Source organism: Argentina anserina, chromosome 1 (genome assembly GCF_933775445.1).
Source record: "Argentina anserina chromosome 1, drPotAnse1.1, whole genome shotgun sequence".
In the NCBI taxonomy this organism is placed as follows: domain Eukaryota; kingdom Viridiplantae; phylum Streptophyta; class Magnoliopsida; order Rosales; family Rosaceae; genus Argentina; species Argentina anserina.
This window is the reverse complement of record NC_065872.1, coordinates 6,854,640-6,870,145: the sequence shown is the minus strand read 5'-3', so window position 1 is coordinate 6,870,145 and position 15,506 is coordinate 6,854,640. Positions and strand designations below refer to the sequence as shown.

The following is a 15,506-nucleotide window of genomic DNA, read 5'->3' as shown; positions in this document are numbered from 1 at the left end:
AACCCCATGAAGGTATTCAAACTCAAAAACAATCTCCGCAATCACCTCAGCAGTAATTCTCAACGTCTTCTTTTGAAAAAAAAAAGTTTGTTAAGGCCCCGAGAAACCCTAACCTTTTGCTGAAAAGGTGAAACTGTCATCATCAAGCTGCACATATGATCCCGTCACCGAATCAACATTTTTGATATGCTTCTCTTTCTCCAACACCGGCGGGATACCCTGCAGTTGAACCCAGAAGTACAACTTGTTCATTGGTATGGATGTTAGAGATCGCAGTCCATCATACTCCTCAATAAGCATGGGAGCATTTTGATAATACCATAGTCCTCCCCATAAAACAATGTTCCGATCTTTTGCAAGATCGAACTTGAACACATAGAACGGAGGGCCTCATTTCTGAACCCTATAACCGCTACGAAGCTTCTAGATTTCACGAAACTTGCCCTGCATATCCATGATCTCCACCTTTTTAGTAGTGAGGGTTTTGGCTAAAAGAAAGGTATTGGTTTCAAGCGGAGGATCCTCCAGGACCCATGAAAGACACATTAATGACATCCCCGCTAGCGAGCGCCATAGATTGGGCAAAATTGAGGTCACCTCCCCAAGACTTGTCATGGTGAACGAAGGAAAACAAAAAATGATGGTTGGCAAGGGAGAGATACTTGTGAGATTGTAGACTTGAAGGAATAGATTAAATATATTTAGGGTTTACAAAATCCTAATAAGGAGAGCGGCTACTAGGGTTTTTCTCATATTATGAGTCTTTTTTGGTTCAACAACGTGATAATGTTTTATAACTTAAGAAGAAAAGACCATCATGTAGTGTAAATACATAATAAAAACTTAATTTTTTTTTAAATATATAAAAATCAAAATATATAGCACTAATATAGTAAAAAACAATTAGCTGAAAATATATGCATGGGCTCCCGCCCTAGCTAGCAGATGCCTTGCATGATATATTGCAAAATCGAGGTCGTAGGTTCAAATTCATAGTTATGACCTTTTTTTTTGGATTTTTTGCCTTTTTTTAGTGTTTTATGAACTAGAAGTTTTAAATACACACCCATAAATTCTTGATACACACCCCTATCATTTAATAATTCAAATAACATTTTGCATGTATGTTGAATGACCAAAATAGGTACATGTAATAATTCAGAAAATTTAAAACAAATTAATTTATCAAAACTAAGAATTTATTTTTAGAAATAATTAAAATAAGAAAATTTACAGGGAAATTTAAATTCGTATATATTTTGATGGAAAATTAAGTGGGAGATTCAAACAATCAATTCATTCCTTAATTTTCACCGAAAAAAATATCATTTCTATTTTTAGAGTCCCAAACAAGGTAATTCATGAAAAAAATTATGATTTTTCATCCTTCATTAAATTTCATCTTCATACATTCTTAACAAAGAAATGTTCATCTTCTTCAAACATTCAATTCATCAATTTCTCTTATATATATAAATATATGTATTTATATATATTCTTCATGTTGTTTATCATTTTTATGGTTAAAGAATTTGAAAAAAAAAACAATTGTAATTTATAATGATTCGTAAAAACAAACAAGAATCGATATGAACATCTATACGATGTTAATTTATATATTATCATAGTAAAAAGTAGTCTTGTATGTCCAAATAGTAACGTATTTTGTGATTTCTTAATTCAAGTGTATTTTAGGTTTTTTATGTGGTGTATTTAGTAAAAATGTTAGAATGAGAATTGAAATAGGTGGTGTATTAAGTATGAATGTGTATTAAGAGATTTATGGTGTGTGTTTAAAATCTCTCCATATGAACATTATCAGTTTACCAAAAAAACTTTGAACCAATTGAACCAATTGAACCAGTTGGACACCATACATAGGGACTAGAAGGAACCCTGGAGATTTAAGAAGCCCATATCTAAGTTGTAGTAGCAGTATGCTACATTAGCTGATCGAAAGCTGAGACCTCAAGATTCAGAGTGAGCACAAGTTTGAGATTCTGTTTTCAGTACTGAAACCAAAACAAAAATTCCATAGGGTCAAGATTGGTGTTTGGGATGAAATTCTTCCTGATTTATTGAAATGAAACTTAGATTGAAATTTTCTAATGATGAATTTGGATATTCTACGGTACGTTAACAGAGGAGAAAAGAAACAAACAGACCCGGAATAATCATCTTAATATAAGAATGTACATTCTCCAATAAGAACCTGATTACTTGCAAATTTCAGCTCCTTTCTAATTGATTAGGCATTCCATTCTTACCTTGTTTCCTACACAAGCGGAAGGGGCTTTCATATCCTAATAAGTATACAGTTTGGTTACACTTAAACGAAGAACACCCAGATTTTGGGAGAACAGGGAATGAGTTTAGAACTGAAAAGAAGACACCACCCAGAAAAATGCGACTCATGAATTTACTATGACCATGCCATAATGTGAGAAAACAAAGTAATGAATTTGCTCAGCCAATTCCCATGGTCCATGGATGCACAATACTACAATTAACATATGTATGGAGGTAACATCGAATTTCCTTCATTAATTTAGCTTCCCTGATTCAAATCCCATGTCCTGATTTTTGATCACCTCCATCACTCTTTCTCAACAGGTTCGATATGTTCATAGATGAACCACCCATCAACTTCGACAGAAACAACCCAACCTCTACTTCGACAGAAACAACCAACTTGTACTTCTGCATTTTTACACCTATCCACAAATTTCTCAGTCATCATACCATTGTAGAACGCAATAGGTAAAGCACTAAAATAACGAAGACTAAATCGACATTGAACAATGATTTCGACACAGATTTGAAAACTAAAAATGTGTATATCTCCCAGCTACTTCCCACCTATTTGAGAGACTAAATTGAGTAAATTCTATGAAACAAACCAATTCAAAAATTACAACAAGAAGATCCCCAACTCCTTAGTTTTGCCTATAAGCAATGTAATTAGCCAAAGCAATCAAAGGAGCAGCCTTTTCGGGGTCGAATTCGACGAGCTGTTCTTGTGCATCCCTGTTAAGTTTCTCGGCAAACTCCCTCGATTTCTCAATCCCCATTAGCTTCGGATAAGTCACCTTATCAGCCAACAAGTCCTTCCCAGCAGTCTTCCCCAACTCCTGTGAAGACTTTGTCACATCAAGAATGTCATCCACAACTTGAAACAACAACCCAATGTACCTGGCAAATGTCCGGAGCTTCTCAATTTCGGAGTCCGACCCGCCACCCAATATCGACCCGAGAACAACCGCACATTCCAGAAGCGCCGCTGTTTTGTGGAGGTGTATGTACTCCAGGTGCTCCAGCCCCACATCCGATAACCCCTCGGAATGAATATCCACGACTTGACCCGCCACCAGACCCTCCGACCCGATCGACCGGGCGAGCTCCTCCACGGCCCTGACGATTCTCGAAGCCTCCACGCCGGCGGTGGAGACGGCGAGGTGCTCGAACGCGAAGGAGAGGAGAGCGTCGCCGGCCAAAACGGCGACGTCTTCGCCGAAGACCTTGTGGTTGGTGGGTTTGCCGCGGCGGAGGTCGTCGTTGTCCATGCACGGCAGGTCGTCGTGGATCAGCGACATGGTGTGGATCATCTCGACGGCGCAGGCCGCCGGCATCGCGACGGACGGGTCACCTCCGACGAGCTCGCACGCCGCGAGGCACAGCACGGGCCGGACCCGCTTCCCTCCGGCGAGCAGAGAGTAGCGCATGGCCTCGTGGATCGTCACCGGGTCACGGAGCGACACGGCGGCGTCTAGAGCCCGGTTGACGGAATCGGCCTTGTCCACCATGTACGTCTTGAAATTGAAGCTGGGCATCTCCGGTCCTCGCTCCTTCTGCTCGTTAAGGGTGTCCTGCTTGGTCAGGACCGCCGCGACGGAGCTGGGCCGGCGGCGTTTGGGGGGAGAGAAGGAAACGGGCCGGGTCGGGTTGGGGTGGAGGAGGTGGAATGATGGGGATCTGGATCGGTTCAACATTGAGCAGGCTTGGCCCCATGAGCTCAGATTCACGCAGCTCATGTTTGGTTTTAAGAGTCCTTAGCTTTTGTGACACTCTTTGGTCGAAGAGTTTAAGGTTTTGAGATTATGAGGGAGAGTAAAGTGTGACAAAGAGTGAGAGGGGGTTGGATATATAGAGGTGCGTGTGAGTCTGGGCAAAATATTCAGAGGGAATGTGGTGATTACATTACAGGTATAGAAAATGTAGAGAGAGAACGAGAGGGAGGAGAGAGAGGGAGGTGGGAATAGCAATAAAGCGAGAGAGAGAGAGAGAGAGAGGGAGAGAGAGGGGGAGGAGGAGGAGGATAGGATTTTGGGTTGGGGAGGATGATGGGGTTGTGGACAATTGGCAATTACATTTTCGATTTGTCATGTGCCTGTGGTGCATGTATAATTTTGGCTTCCTTTGAATGGCTAATTACCTCTTTCGAAAAAATACATTTGAATAATTATGCTAGTGTCATAATTTTAGCCAACCAAAATGATTAGGTAAATTGAGTGGTCGCAGCTTCTTCATTAACCAACATTGTGTATTCATTGTGTTTAAGATAATCTAATGTTATTGCGGATGTTGTAGTGCTGGTCGCTTTGTGTCGGATTTGACTAGCTCAGACTATCAGACTCTTTACGTTAGGGCTTTAGAGGTATCAATTTGTTTTTTTTTTCTTTTTATTAAACCGGAGAAAATATATAGTGTATTAATTTTTATGAATTTACAGATAAAAATTTAAACTAAGTTTGTCCAATTTGTGCTTGAATATCAGTATAAGTTCGTATGATTCATATCGTTAATGCTCCATTGTGTCAACTGTCGAGCGATATATAAGGTATACATGCATTTAGTTAATTCTCTTCAAATTTTTCAATTTCGGTAAAATCATAATCTCGTAAAAATAAGGTAAATTATTCGGCAAGAACGTGATGATAACCACATGCATTATCATAGTATGGGGGATTCACATGAACTACGTTTCTCAGACTGTTTTTGTTTTGTTTCTATGTTTAGATTGATAAGAACACAAAAGATTCTTGTATGAAACTATTTTTAATAAATCAAAAGGTTTGCGAGTCCTGACTCCATGAAGTAGGCGCAAAACAGATGTCACAATTCTATAATGAAAGGGGAAAAAAATGCAGTAAGCCAGCAACAGTGTTTCGAGCACAAAACAAATTTGCCCTAAATCATTTGATTCCTGAAAGAATTGCCTGGATACCCTCCACTAAGTCCAATAATCATCATCGAAAATTCAACTCTGTGATGACTGATGACTGATGTAGTTGTTCTCGACCAATACGTAAGATTACTTTATATAGTCCTAAAATACTCTTAAATACGTCTATTTTTGGACAATAGCTCTTCGTCCCTATATTTCTCTGATCACTGATTCGACTCCAATGCAATTTGATCCGTATTATATTGCTAGCTATAATATTTTCGATGATTCCACCCCCAAAACAATAGAAAATTCTATACATGCAACAACATGTCAAGTAGATATTTAACTTTCTAGTTCATGTACAAAACTAATGGATCGGAGGATCGTGCAGTGAATTAATTCTCAGTTGTTCGGATGTCTAGCTCGTTCCTTAGAAAAGTTTATCAACTGTCATAAGGAACTAATGTACCCAAATATATATATTTTATGTTAAGTGCATTGGAATAGCTTAGGCATTGCATTGAAACGGTTTGGATTAATATGCACACGGTTTAGATTAAGTGCACGTTAATTAGTGTACAATTGTATTTGATTCCAATCAGGTTCAAGAGATATCTTAAATATTCCTCTGAGTTTTAGCCTACGTGTCATATTAGGTCATAAATTTGTGATAGAAAGTCCAACCCATTATTCATTAAGTGACGTGCTCATGTCATGCATAAAAAAACAATGTGATTGTGTTACAACATTGATGAATTAGGTGAAGAATACGGAAAGAGAGGGACCGTGACATTCTCTTGAATTCTCAAAACTTATGTCGATTTATGGATGGAATCAAATATGCAGTCATGTTCAAAGATTTCAATGATACTCTTGCTGTAAGCTAGCTCTCCTAAGGCGTTGCAGTTTTTATTTACGCATATTCTAAACTCATAGTAGATTTACGTGATTGTACTTGATATCGTTGTAGTCGCTGACATATCTATCTCTTCAATTTGAGGCGATCATATTTGCAGTCGTCCAAATCAAAACTAGTTTTACATGTATTGTTATAAAAGGCTGCAGTATTGCATATACTCAAACAGTATAATGCATATATAATTTACCGGCACAACAAACTTACCATTAAAAACACTCATTTTTTCTTTCATTCTACACCCAAATTGTTTATTATATTGTTAAACTAAAAACGAGAGAGAAACCCTAACCGCCTCTACAGAAAAATCTTTCGTTCGGCGGCTTGCCTTCGTGACGGCGTCGTCAAACGGGCCAAAGAAAACATTGGTCGGAAGCAATTCGGTACTAGTGTAGTTGCGTACGTAGGTGTCAGAGAGAAGACTGTAGTGGTGGATGTGTTATCTAGATCGCCAGGTGAAGATGTCGAGGTAGATCGGCGGGAGAGACTGTGTTAGGGGCACTCATTCCAAGCTTTGGATCTCGATCGGCGGGCAATGAGTTCCTTTCTTTGGGGGTTCATGACGATTGGGCTTGGTGGTGCTCATAGCAGATTAGAGCCTTTTGGTTTGTTTTTGGGTGCGATTGAGGCGATCTGGTCATGGAGGGAATTAAATGCAATGACCTCTATTACTGGCGTGAGGGTGATGATGATGGGACGGAGTGATGGTCAACGATCTCAATGGGTATTAGGGCGGCAAGGGTTGCTCCGACAAGATGGTGGCGATGCGTCATTGCAAGTTTGATCTCTGGGCTTGGGCCAGTTTGTTGTTGGGCCTTTTAATCTGTTTATTTACTTTATGATTATTAGCTTTGGTTATTGTGGATTGGGGGTTATCTCTAGTCCACCGCTATTGTGTGCTTGCGAGTCACTTTGAGTACACATATATTATTTTAGTCTTATTTTGGGAGAATTACTATTATACTCTTGTGTGTTTTAGCCTTATTAGGTTTTCTATTAGAGATAGATTCGCATCTCTATAATAGATTAGAACTTTTAATCATACATGATTGTGATTATGTAATGTCTATATATAGATCTCCGTATCATTCAATAAAGACACAGTTATTCATCATACACTACGTTATCATGCACTTTGTTCTAAAGTGTCAGAGCGACGAGGCCACAAAAACAATTCAACCTTAGCCCTGATTTTCTTTTTCCGGCAACCTCCTTTTCTTAGCATCATCGGAAAAATAGAGAAAACCCGACAAATTGTTGTCAGAAAAGAATAAAAAACAAAATTTCAAAAATTGAAGTTACTGTGGGCACCAAGGAATTTACTTTGGGCACCCCATCCTCCATCGACCTCTGTTGGTCAACCCTGCGCCGCCGACATCTGCTTCTCCCAACTGAGTACTCGACGAAGTTTAACTTCGCCGTCCAGCGACCCAGGGAGGCCTCCTCCCTCACGAATCAGTGTTGCGGTTCTTCACGAGTCTGACTTGCCGTCTAGCCAAGCCTCGGCGACGCACCAACCCAGATCAACCCAGATATGTCGCCGCCATCAAGCAAACCAACGAGGACCCAATTCAGGCTAAGCGCGCCTAGCTTTGCCGCTTCCTAGTCCCGACATCATTCTAGACTCGTTGACATTGCTGATTCGCCAACCACGGTCGTCGCCGCGCTCCTAACCATCCTCGATGTGAACCGACAACCCGGATTTGCAGAATCCGACCCGTGTCGACGGTCCCCAGACCCAACCCAGCCCAGCAGCCTTTTGGGCCTCAGGCTTCCGAGCCCAACATTCATCTTGGCTCTTCTCCTTTTCTCTTTTTTCATTTTCCTATTTATTTAATCATTTATTTGCACGTTTTAGTTTTCTAATTATGTTTCACGTGCTTGCATAGGAAAAGTGATCACTCATCGTACAATGGTGATGACATTCATGCCGAGACGGACAATACTTTTATCATCTACATGCGATTTCGATCGTATCCTCAAAATATTTTTATGTCATGGGACGAAAATCGAAAAAGAATTCATCAAGCAACTCTTCTTCATGAAGATATTTGAACATTATCTCATTTTAATGCAGTCTATTTGGTAGACCAACAAATATGTTTTTCTTAAAGTTCTTGCTTTTAAACACACACACACACACACACACACACATATATATAAATTATCGGGCACTATTAGCCTTCTTTCTGTCATTTTCTGGTCTTTCTTATAATGTCGATGAGACCAAAGAGGGATATGATTCATTTCTTAGTCGACGTTTTTCGTGTGACGGTTCTGGGGGAGTCACGTTATTATTTAATGGAAATAAATCGATTTTTTCATGCGGTTGTCTGAGTACACCGTTGTTTTGGGTGCGATCATGAGAATCGTCGATATGCATCGATTAATTTGTGACCATATACATCACAACCCTTCTAATTTCGGTTATATATATGAATAGTTTCGAATATTCGAAACTTATACAACCCTCGTTTCTTGTATATGCGTCGTCATCGCGACTGTTATTTTAATGTTTGAGTTTTCTTAAACTCATATCTATAAACGATAATCTCAAGGTCTACATACTCATTTATTTGAGTTGAAATTCACTACTCTGAAGTAGCACTGTTTACTGACAAAAGATTCCAAAAAATAGCAAATTATATGGGACATATTTAAAGTGATTCAATAACCGTCTACGACGTTATTTTACCAGAGTTAACCTTGATGCATGCTCCACATCCAAGAAACACAAGCCATTTTTTGGCATTTATATCTTTATATTGAGGGAACATTTGAAATGGAAATGTAACATTCTTTCATTTTCAAGTTAGCAGATTTTGAGCCTCATGCTAAGGCTCCGCCCGATCCGATATGCAAGATTTTGTTGCTACGCACTTTTGATTAGTCAATCTATTTTGACTATGTCTTCTGCTTACTATTTTTCAAGTATGCCATTGGTATTACCATGTTTCTTACTTGACTTTAGCTTAAGTCGTCTATTGGAATTGGAAACTTGTTTGTGTTGTATTAAAGATTGACATATTCAATAAAATTTCTCATCTTCCTTGTTTACAAGATGATCTCGTGAGAATTTTATTTGCCTTGAATCTAGGATGAATGGTCAACATTTACAACTCGTTGTGGTTCTTAAATTGGCCGCTTTTGGGTTATATGGGATCCCAATAGTACTACATTGTGAATTTGACCCTTAACATTTGGAAAACGAACATCGGAAAATCAAAATTTGACATCGTTATGATCTCTGGCGTTTTCGGCACGTTTTTGGCCGTTTTGGCGGTCTTCCGAGCCTATTTCCGACGTTCTGGCACCACTTCCCGATTCCTACATGTGCTTCCAATCGGATATGAAGTCCAGCCTCTTACTGGCCAGATTTCGGCCGGCGGCCGCCGATTTTCCGGTCACTGACACCACCGGTTTTCCATCGAGTTTTTCGGCAATTTTTTGCCTTTTTTTGTTTTTTTTTCTGGCATATTTCCAAAATTCTTTGTTGAAGCGTTTTCCCACCAAAATTTCATTCGGTTTTGAGTTATTTGGACATAGTTTTCTGGTTTTCTCCAAGTCATTTCATAGCTCAAACGATTTTATTATTGGTGACCACCCACACCAATTGGATATTTTTTCCCACCCTAATTGTTTGGTATCAAACTGCTCAAATACCATTTTTTTCCAACTCTTAAGTTGAAGAATGAAGTCATATTTCCATGTGATACACTTGATGAGATTGTCCTTTTGTTTCGATCCCCGTTCTTGTAATATCCTACGACGCTTATTGTCTAGAAACGTTATGACGTTGACTCTCTTAATTTTATTATGGTGAAGTCTCCTGGAAAAGTCAAGTCTCTTGCTAATTGTGTAACCACCCATAGTGTCTTACGATGCAAGTAGTTGTTTTACGGATCTCGTGCGGAGATTGTGTTTTATACCTTCGTGGTTTGCTAAGTTTTAAAGGTCATACATGCCAATAATGTATTTGAATACTTATGTTGAAAATGAAGAGGAATGTCTTTGTTGGAAATTCAAAAATTGGTTGTACGCAACCATGCTGCCTGCCCCCGCAGCAGCCCCTGAAGCTGCTCCGCGGGCCCCCGTATACGGCCTCCTGACAAAACATGCTTAATTGATGACTATTATTGTCAATCTTGTCATGTGATGACTCCAATTGATCATATTTCATTCTTATGACGTATTTAAGATGTCATTTGTGAACTTATTCAACCAAGAATGTAGACCTTCTAAGTATTTTATGGTATTAGTTGATGCAACGACGCATTGGTCACACGTCGCTTTGCTTTCCACAAGGAATGCTGCATTTGCTAAGGTTTTAGCTTAGTTCATCAAACTAAGGGTTCACCACCCTTGCATCCCTTGTACGTTTTTCGATTGGATATCGTTGGAGAGTTCACCTCCAAAACTTTTGATGATTTCGTTTTGCATGTCTACTGAGATCGTCGTTGAACATATAATTCCTCATGTTCATTCATAATACGATCAAGCAGAGCTCATAGGTACTAACATACCGGTCTTTGCATGTGGATATGTAAATGTTGCATGCAACGACACTTATTCGTTTCAGACCCACAAATTACCAAGCGTTTAGTGCGTACCAGATGGTTACTGGATACGATCCCAATGTTCTTTCCACTAACTCATATTTGGTTAAGTTGTTTATGTGCCTTTATTGTAGTAATCTCAATGGGTTTACTTGAAACGCTTAAGTATTTTGGTTGGTTATGAATCACCAACACTTGTCCGTTATTTCCAATCTATAACCGTGGATCTCTATCATGTGATATATCCACAGACGGTCACCTTGATAAGACATACTTCCCGTCCTTAAGGTGAGATATATAATGTTCTTATTCTAGTTTTAACGTCAGGAATTGATGTGGTGTAACACTTTGTCTCATTAAAATCTCGCACTACTTAAAGTGAGTAAAAGTGCAACGCATTATCGACCTCTAGAAAGTCAAAGATTCGATGCTCAATGACTTTATCGAAATTGTGAAAGTGACGAGATCGCACATAAATGCTGTAATGTGCCGGTAAGATTAGAACTCTCATAATATGAGAGAATTTCATATGACCTGGTCCTAGCACCATTGGCACCATCCCTGACAGGGGGAAGGAAGCCGACGTTGTGGTGTTGTCGGCACTCGTGGTATTGCATCACAAAAAAAGGGCGGCAAATGCAAAGATGGACTAGTAATGGTTATAGCTTCAGTCTTGGCTCCTACCTATATGAGGGGGAGACCATTATTCTCTGGAATAAAAAACCAGACGGAAGTAAGGTGCGTAGGTACAAGTATTCCACACATCATCAAGAGATATTCTCTGAACATGTCGATCAAATAATTTTATGTGGGACGCTACAGACTTTTTTTGTTGATGTTAGAGAACAAAAGAAATATCTCAAATTGACCGTATAAGCGCGCGTATGTTAATGGATTGATCTCTCATAATTGATGATGTATTCGCTTATGCTCTTATTTTGTTGTAAAGTATCAACGATGAACAACTTGACCGAAGTGGAAAGAATCAATACACGTTGAACTAGACTTGTTATGTTAGTCATTGTTCATAAGTGTAATGAGAATGATGAAGTCATGCGATATTTGCAAGACTAATGACGCAAAGATTGTCTCATTATCCTAGTATTGACTACGATAAGTTATATTCTCTCGTAATAAATATAATTGATTTCCGCTACTTGATTAGTAGTAGTGTCCATGAAAACTGATTTGCAGCATATAATATGGTCATAACATATCTGTATAGGGATCTTGACACATATATGAAAGTGTCCAAATGACCTTAATTGCTTGATTAAATGCCTCCAGACCACGGAAAGCTTATGCAGTCAGATTGCGACGTTCGAGAGAACGTAGTACAATCAGTTGCAAGAACTCATACCCATACATGTTCATATGAAAACCAATTTTGGACTCTCTATTTCGTCTAAGTTAAGATAATGAAGATTTTCACTCAGCTATAGATTCATATATGTTAATGTTGTTGGGACACTATTGTAGTATTGCTTTCATTATGATGTGATTAACCATGCGCCTATGTCTCGTCATTGGACTTGCATTGCTCCTTTGACATGAGTTTAGTTCTACACTTAGTGAACCAACATAAATCATATCCACACCAACACCGCCAGCAGCTCCAGCAACATTCACATATGTCTTGGTGTAGCAGTCGACAGTGGCACCGTAGAGGATGCGTACAGTTCCATCTCAGACCAAAATCAGTCATTCATTGGTCTATTTCCCCATTCCATTGTAAAAGACACAATTAATGTGACAAATCAGAATCAGTCCAGTTTCATATGTCAACTTCAAAGTGACCTACATGACATCTCACTCAATGAAATATGGTGGGGTGGTACCATTGGAAAGGTCCATGTGTCTACTTTCCAGGGACACAAACCATTTGTTCATAGCTATTGTGAGTTATGGCCATTTTAGCAAAGTATGACAGTTCTGTCCGGAAATTTGCAAGTTAGTCAACTTCGACAGAGCACTGTGAACTGATCCGGTCAGATCAGGTTGTAAACTTTATATCATTAGAAATCCACAGGTGTTTACTTTCCACAACATTTTACGGTTCGCTGATACTTATTATGACGAAGAAGTTATGGCCGTCTAAGTGTGTGAATGTCATTCTACCCGGGAATCTGATTTTTATTGTAAACTCTTGTTTTGAGTTGTTATGCAATCTTGTTTCCTAAGATCTAAGTTTGGCTAAGTATAACATATATGATTTAAGGATGTGTGGTTAGATTAATGATTAATCATTAATCTAAAAACTACTTTTGAGAAGCATGTAATGAACATTGTATACGTTGTTCTTTGTACTCCATGATTACGGCCCTAATCAGAGGTAGTTGTTTCGTAGACTTCAGGGGGAGTCTATCTCACATGATGCTATCAAATGTAGACGGTGTGTTGTGCTCTTTTTCCCTTCTATTAAACTTTTGTTTTTCACCGAAAAAGTTTTTATTTTGTTTAACAATGTTTTTACCGAGGCAACGATTGTGCACTATGCAACCTAGATATGCGACACAATGATAAATGTTCGGGAAGAATTACTATTTTATCTTTATGTGTCTTAACCTTATTAGATTTTCGAATGGAAATGTAATGGCTATTTTAACTTTATTCCCTTTTTTTTATAAATCAAGTGGTTTCCTTTAAAAAAAAACTTACCATTGAAAGCATGTCTAAACAGAACTGGGAGCAAAGGGAATATATCGACCACTCGCGATCGTAGCTCCTGGCCCCTGGCCCCTGGTTAGCAATCTGTTTCATCAACTAGTTAATTGGAGGAAAGTGATATATATGCACGCCCGCACCTAGTTAATCCAGGAAAAAAGTCATGTGCGCAACAATGAGATTGTACACTCATTTTCAATTCCTGTGCAAAATTTTAACAAAAAGTAATGCGCATTATCTCCTAGCTATTCAATCCATTTGAAGTTCTGAACCAAATCTTGCTTCATTATGATAAGCTGCAGGTCCATTTTTGGCATCCCTCGGCAGTTTAAGAAGCAAACAAACATGGAGGCGGCCCAACGACATTTGTATCCTGCAAATTAAGACATTGTAAATACCGTCCAGCTTGTAATAGTTAATCAAAGGCCATAAAAGCTAGACTTGGGGTGGGCATAAAAAACAGAAATTCCGATCCCGTCCAGAAATTCATAGGAACGAGACGGAAGTCTAAAAACGTCTGTCATGTCCCGATCCCGTCTCATTTCATAATAGTGGGATGTGACGTGAGACGAATAATTTATATCCCGTTTCGTCCCGTCCCGTCGTACCTTTAAAGAAAACTTAAAAATTCTTATATATTTGTATCAAAATGAAACTAATTTATGTTCTTAATAGCTCCAAAATTATATCAACTCAAATAATAATGGGAAATTATAATATTTTGAACATAATATGCATTTTTTGTTAAAATTTCATTATTGAATGTTACTTTGTTAATGAAAAAGTAAAAATATAGGTTTTTATTTAACTTCATAGGAAGGTGGGATTTGTCTCGTTCCGTCTCATCTCAACCGGGATTAATCTCGAGTGAGATGCATTCTTAAAAACTTTCATCCCGTCCCGATTTAAAAGAGTGGAATGAGACGTGAGATGAGCTCGTCCCGTCCCATTCCGTCCCATGCCCACCCCTAAACTAGAGAGTTAAGTCCCTAAAAAAATGACAAGATGTATACCAAGCTGGGAGGGATCGGATCTCCCTGGCCGTAAAGACAATTACTATGTACAATGTATTGACATCGTTACCTGTACAAGAAGACAGTGCCTGAAGATGAAAAACCCAGCTATATATATATATAATATGCCTAAAAATTTGAGATCGAACATTTAGTACAGATCCAGAGGCATGCATGATCAATCACATCATTCACAATTTCACATACATGCAGAGTTGCAGAGGTTAGAAGTAAAACTTGATCCCTTGCTTAACATACTAATTAAGGAGCCTGAGATGATGCGACCAGAAATAGAGCATTTTCTGATCTGCATGCAAGATAGATATGTATAGTTTTTGTCAAGGAAAGTAATTTGGCTCAAAAGAGGCGGGTCACGTTGGACAGTGGCATTACTGGCATATACAGGGAGAGAGCTTGGGCTTGAAGTTTGTGATGAAAAATCAATCATAGTTCAGTTATACTAAATGTGATAAAAGTTTCGTTGCTCATAAATCATAATGGTCTTCACTGAAGCCCATCACTTTTTTGGGTCAATAAGCCCATCACTTTTGATGTGTGTGATTTAGCTCATAATAATTGGTCTATCAAATTCCTAATGATGATAACTAGCTAGCTAGTTTACAAATCACGTTTACATGTGTGTGATTTTTCATGTTTGAATCTTGTTTCTTTGATTCCATGAAAAAACATAAAGAGTTAAAGCAGTCGAACTTAAACATCTGAGTTGTCCAGTCTGATGGGTCTTACAAGACCTTTGTTACTTTGGTTAGTATATAGTGAATAGTGTTCTAAATTTCTTTGCCTCAAAATGAATCTTCATGTCGGGTAGTAGTCTTTGTATCAGTGGTGCGCTTAGTTAACTATCTTCTACTAATTTTTTTAATGACGTCATTCCATTAATAATCTAATGCATAATCTTTTTTACAGTACTAAGTTATACGAGCCGCATGAAAAAGAAACTCGCAAATTATGCTAGAATGCTTGATGGTGGCTGTGTATAAGTTAATATTCTCAATTTCATGCACTTGCCGTCATGTTTTCGGTTCTGAAATGCCACCGTCCATACAGACAAGAACAACCCCATTTGACTTATCACATGTGGCGAAAAAACCCTAGCAAATAGCAACGCTATTTGAGAGACATGTCAGTCCGGCAGCGCGTCGTCCTGGTGTCGTCGGACAAGCCTTTAG

General features: G+C 38.7%; 1 protein-coding gene across 2 annotated transcripts; it reads right to left on the bottom strand.

Annotated features, from left to right (window-relative positions):
* Positions 1 to 2,399: 2,399 nt before the first annotated feature.
* On the bottom strand, positions 2,400 to 4,284 carry LOC126782996 (geranylgeranyl pyrophosphate synthase, chloroplastic). Of its 2 annotated transcripts, XM_050508381.1 has the most exons (2): positions 3,193 to 4,284; positions 2,935 to 3,131 (listed from the first exon to the last, which is right to left on the bottom strand). In XM_050508381.1, the coding sequence occupies exons 1-2, from the start codon at positions 4,029 to 4,031 to the stop codon at positions 3,086 to 3,088; spliced, it is 885 nt and encodes a 294-aa protein (XP_050364338.1). In that variant the 5' UTR covers positions 4,032 to 4,284; the 3' UTR covers positions 2,935 to 3,085. The 2 variants fall into 2 exon arrangements, with proteins under 2 accessions (XP_050364330.1, XP_050364338.1); XM_050508373.1 differs by having other exon boundaries at positions 2,400 to 4,277.
* Between the last annotated feature and the right edge of the window lie 11,222 nt (positions 4,285 to 15,506).

Excerpts from the sequence above, each read along its gene's own strand:
- LOC126782996 (XM_050508373.1), bottom strand. The coding sequence starts at position 4,031 with ATGAGCTGCGTGAATCTGAGCTCATGGGGCCAAGCCTGCTCAATGTTG.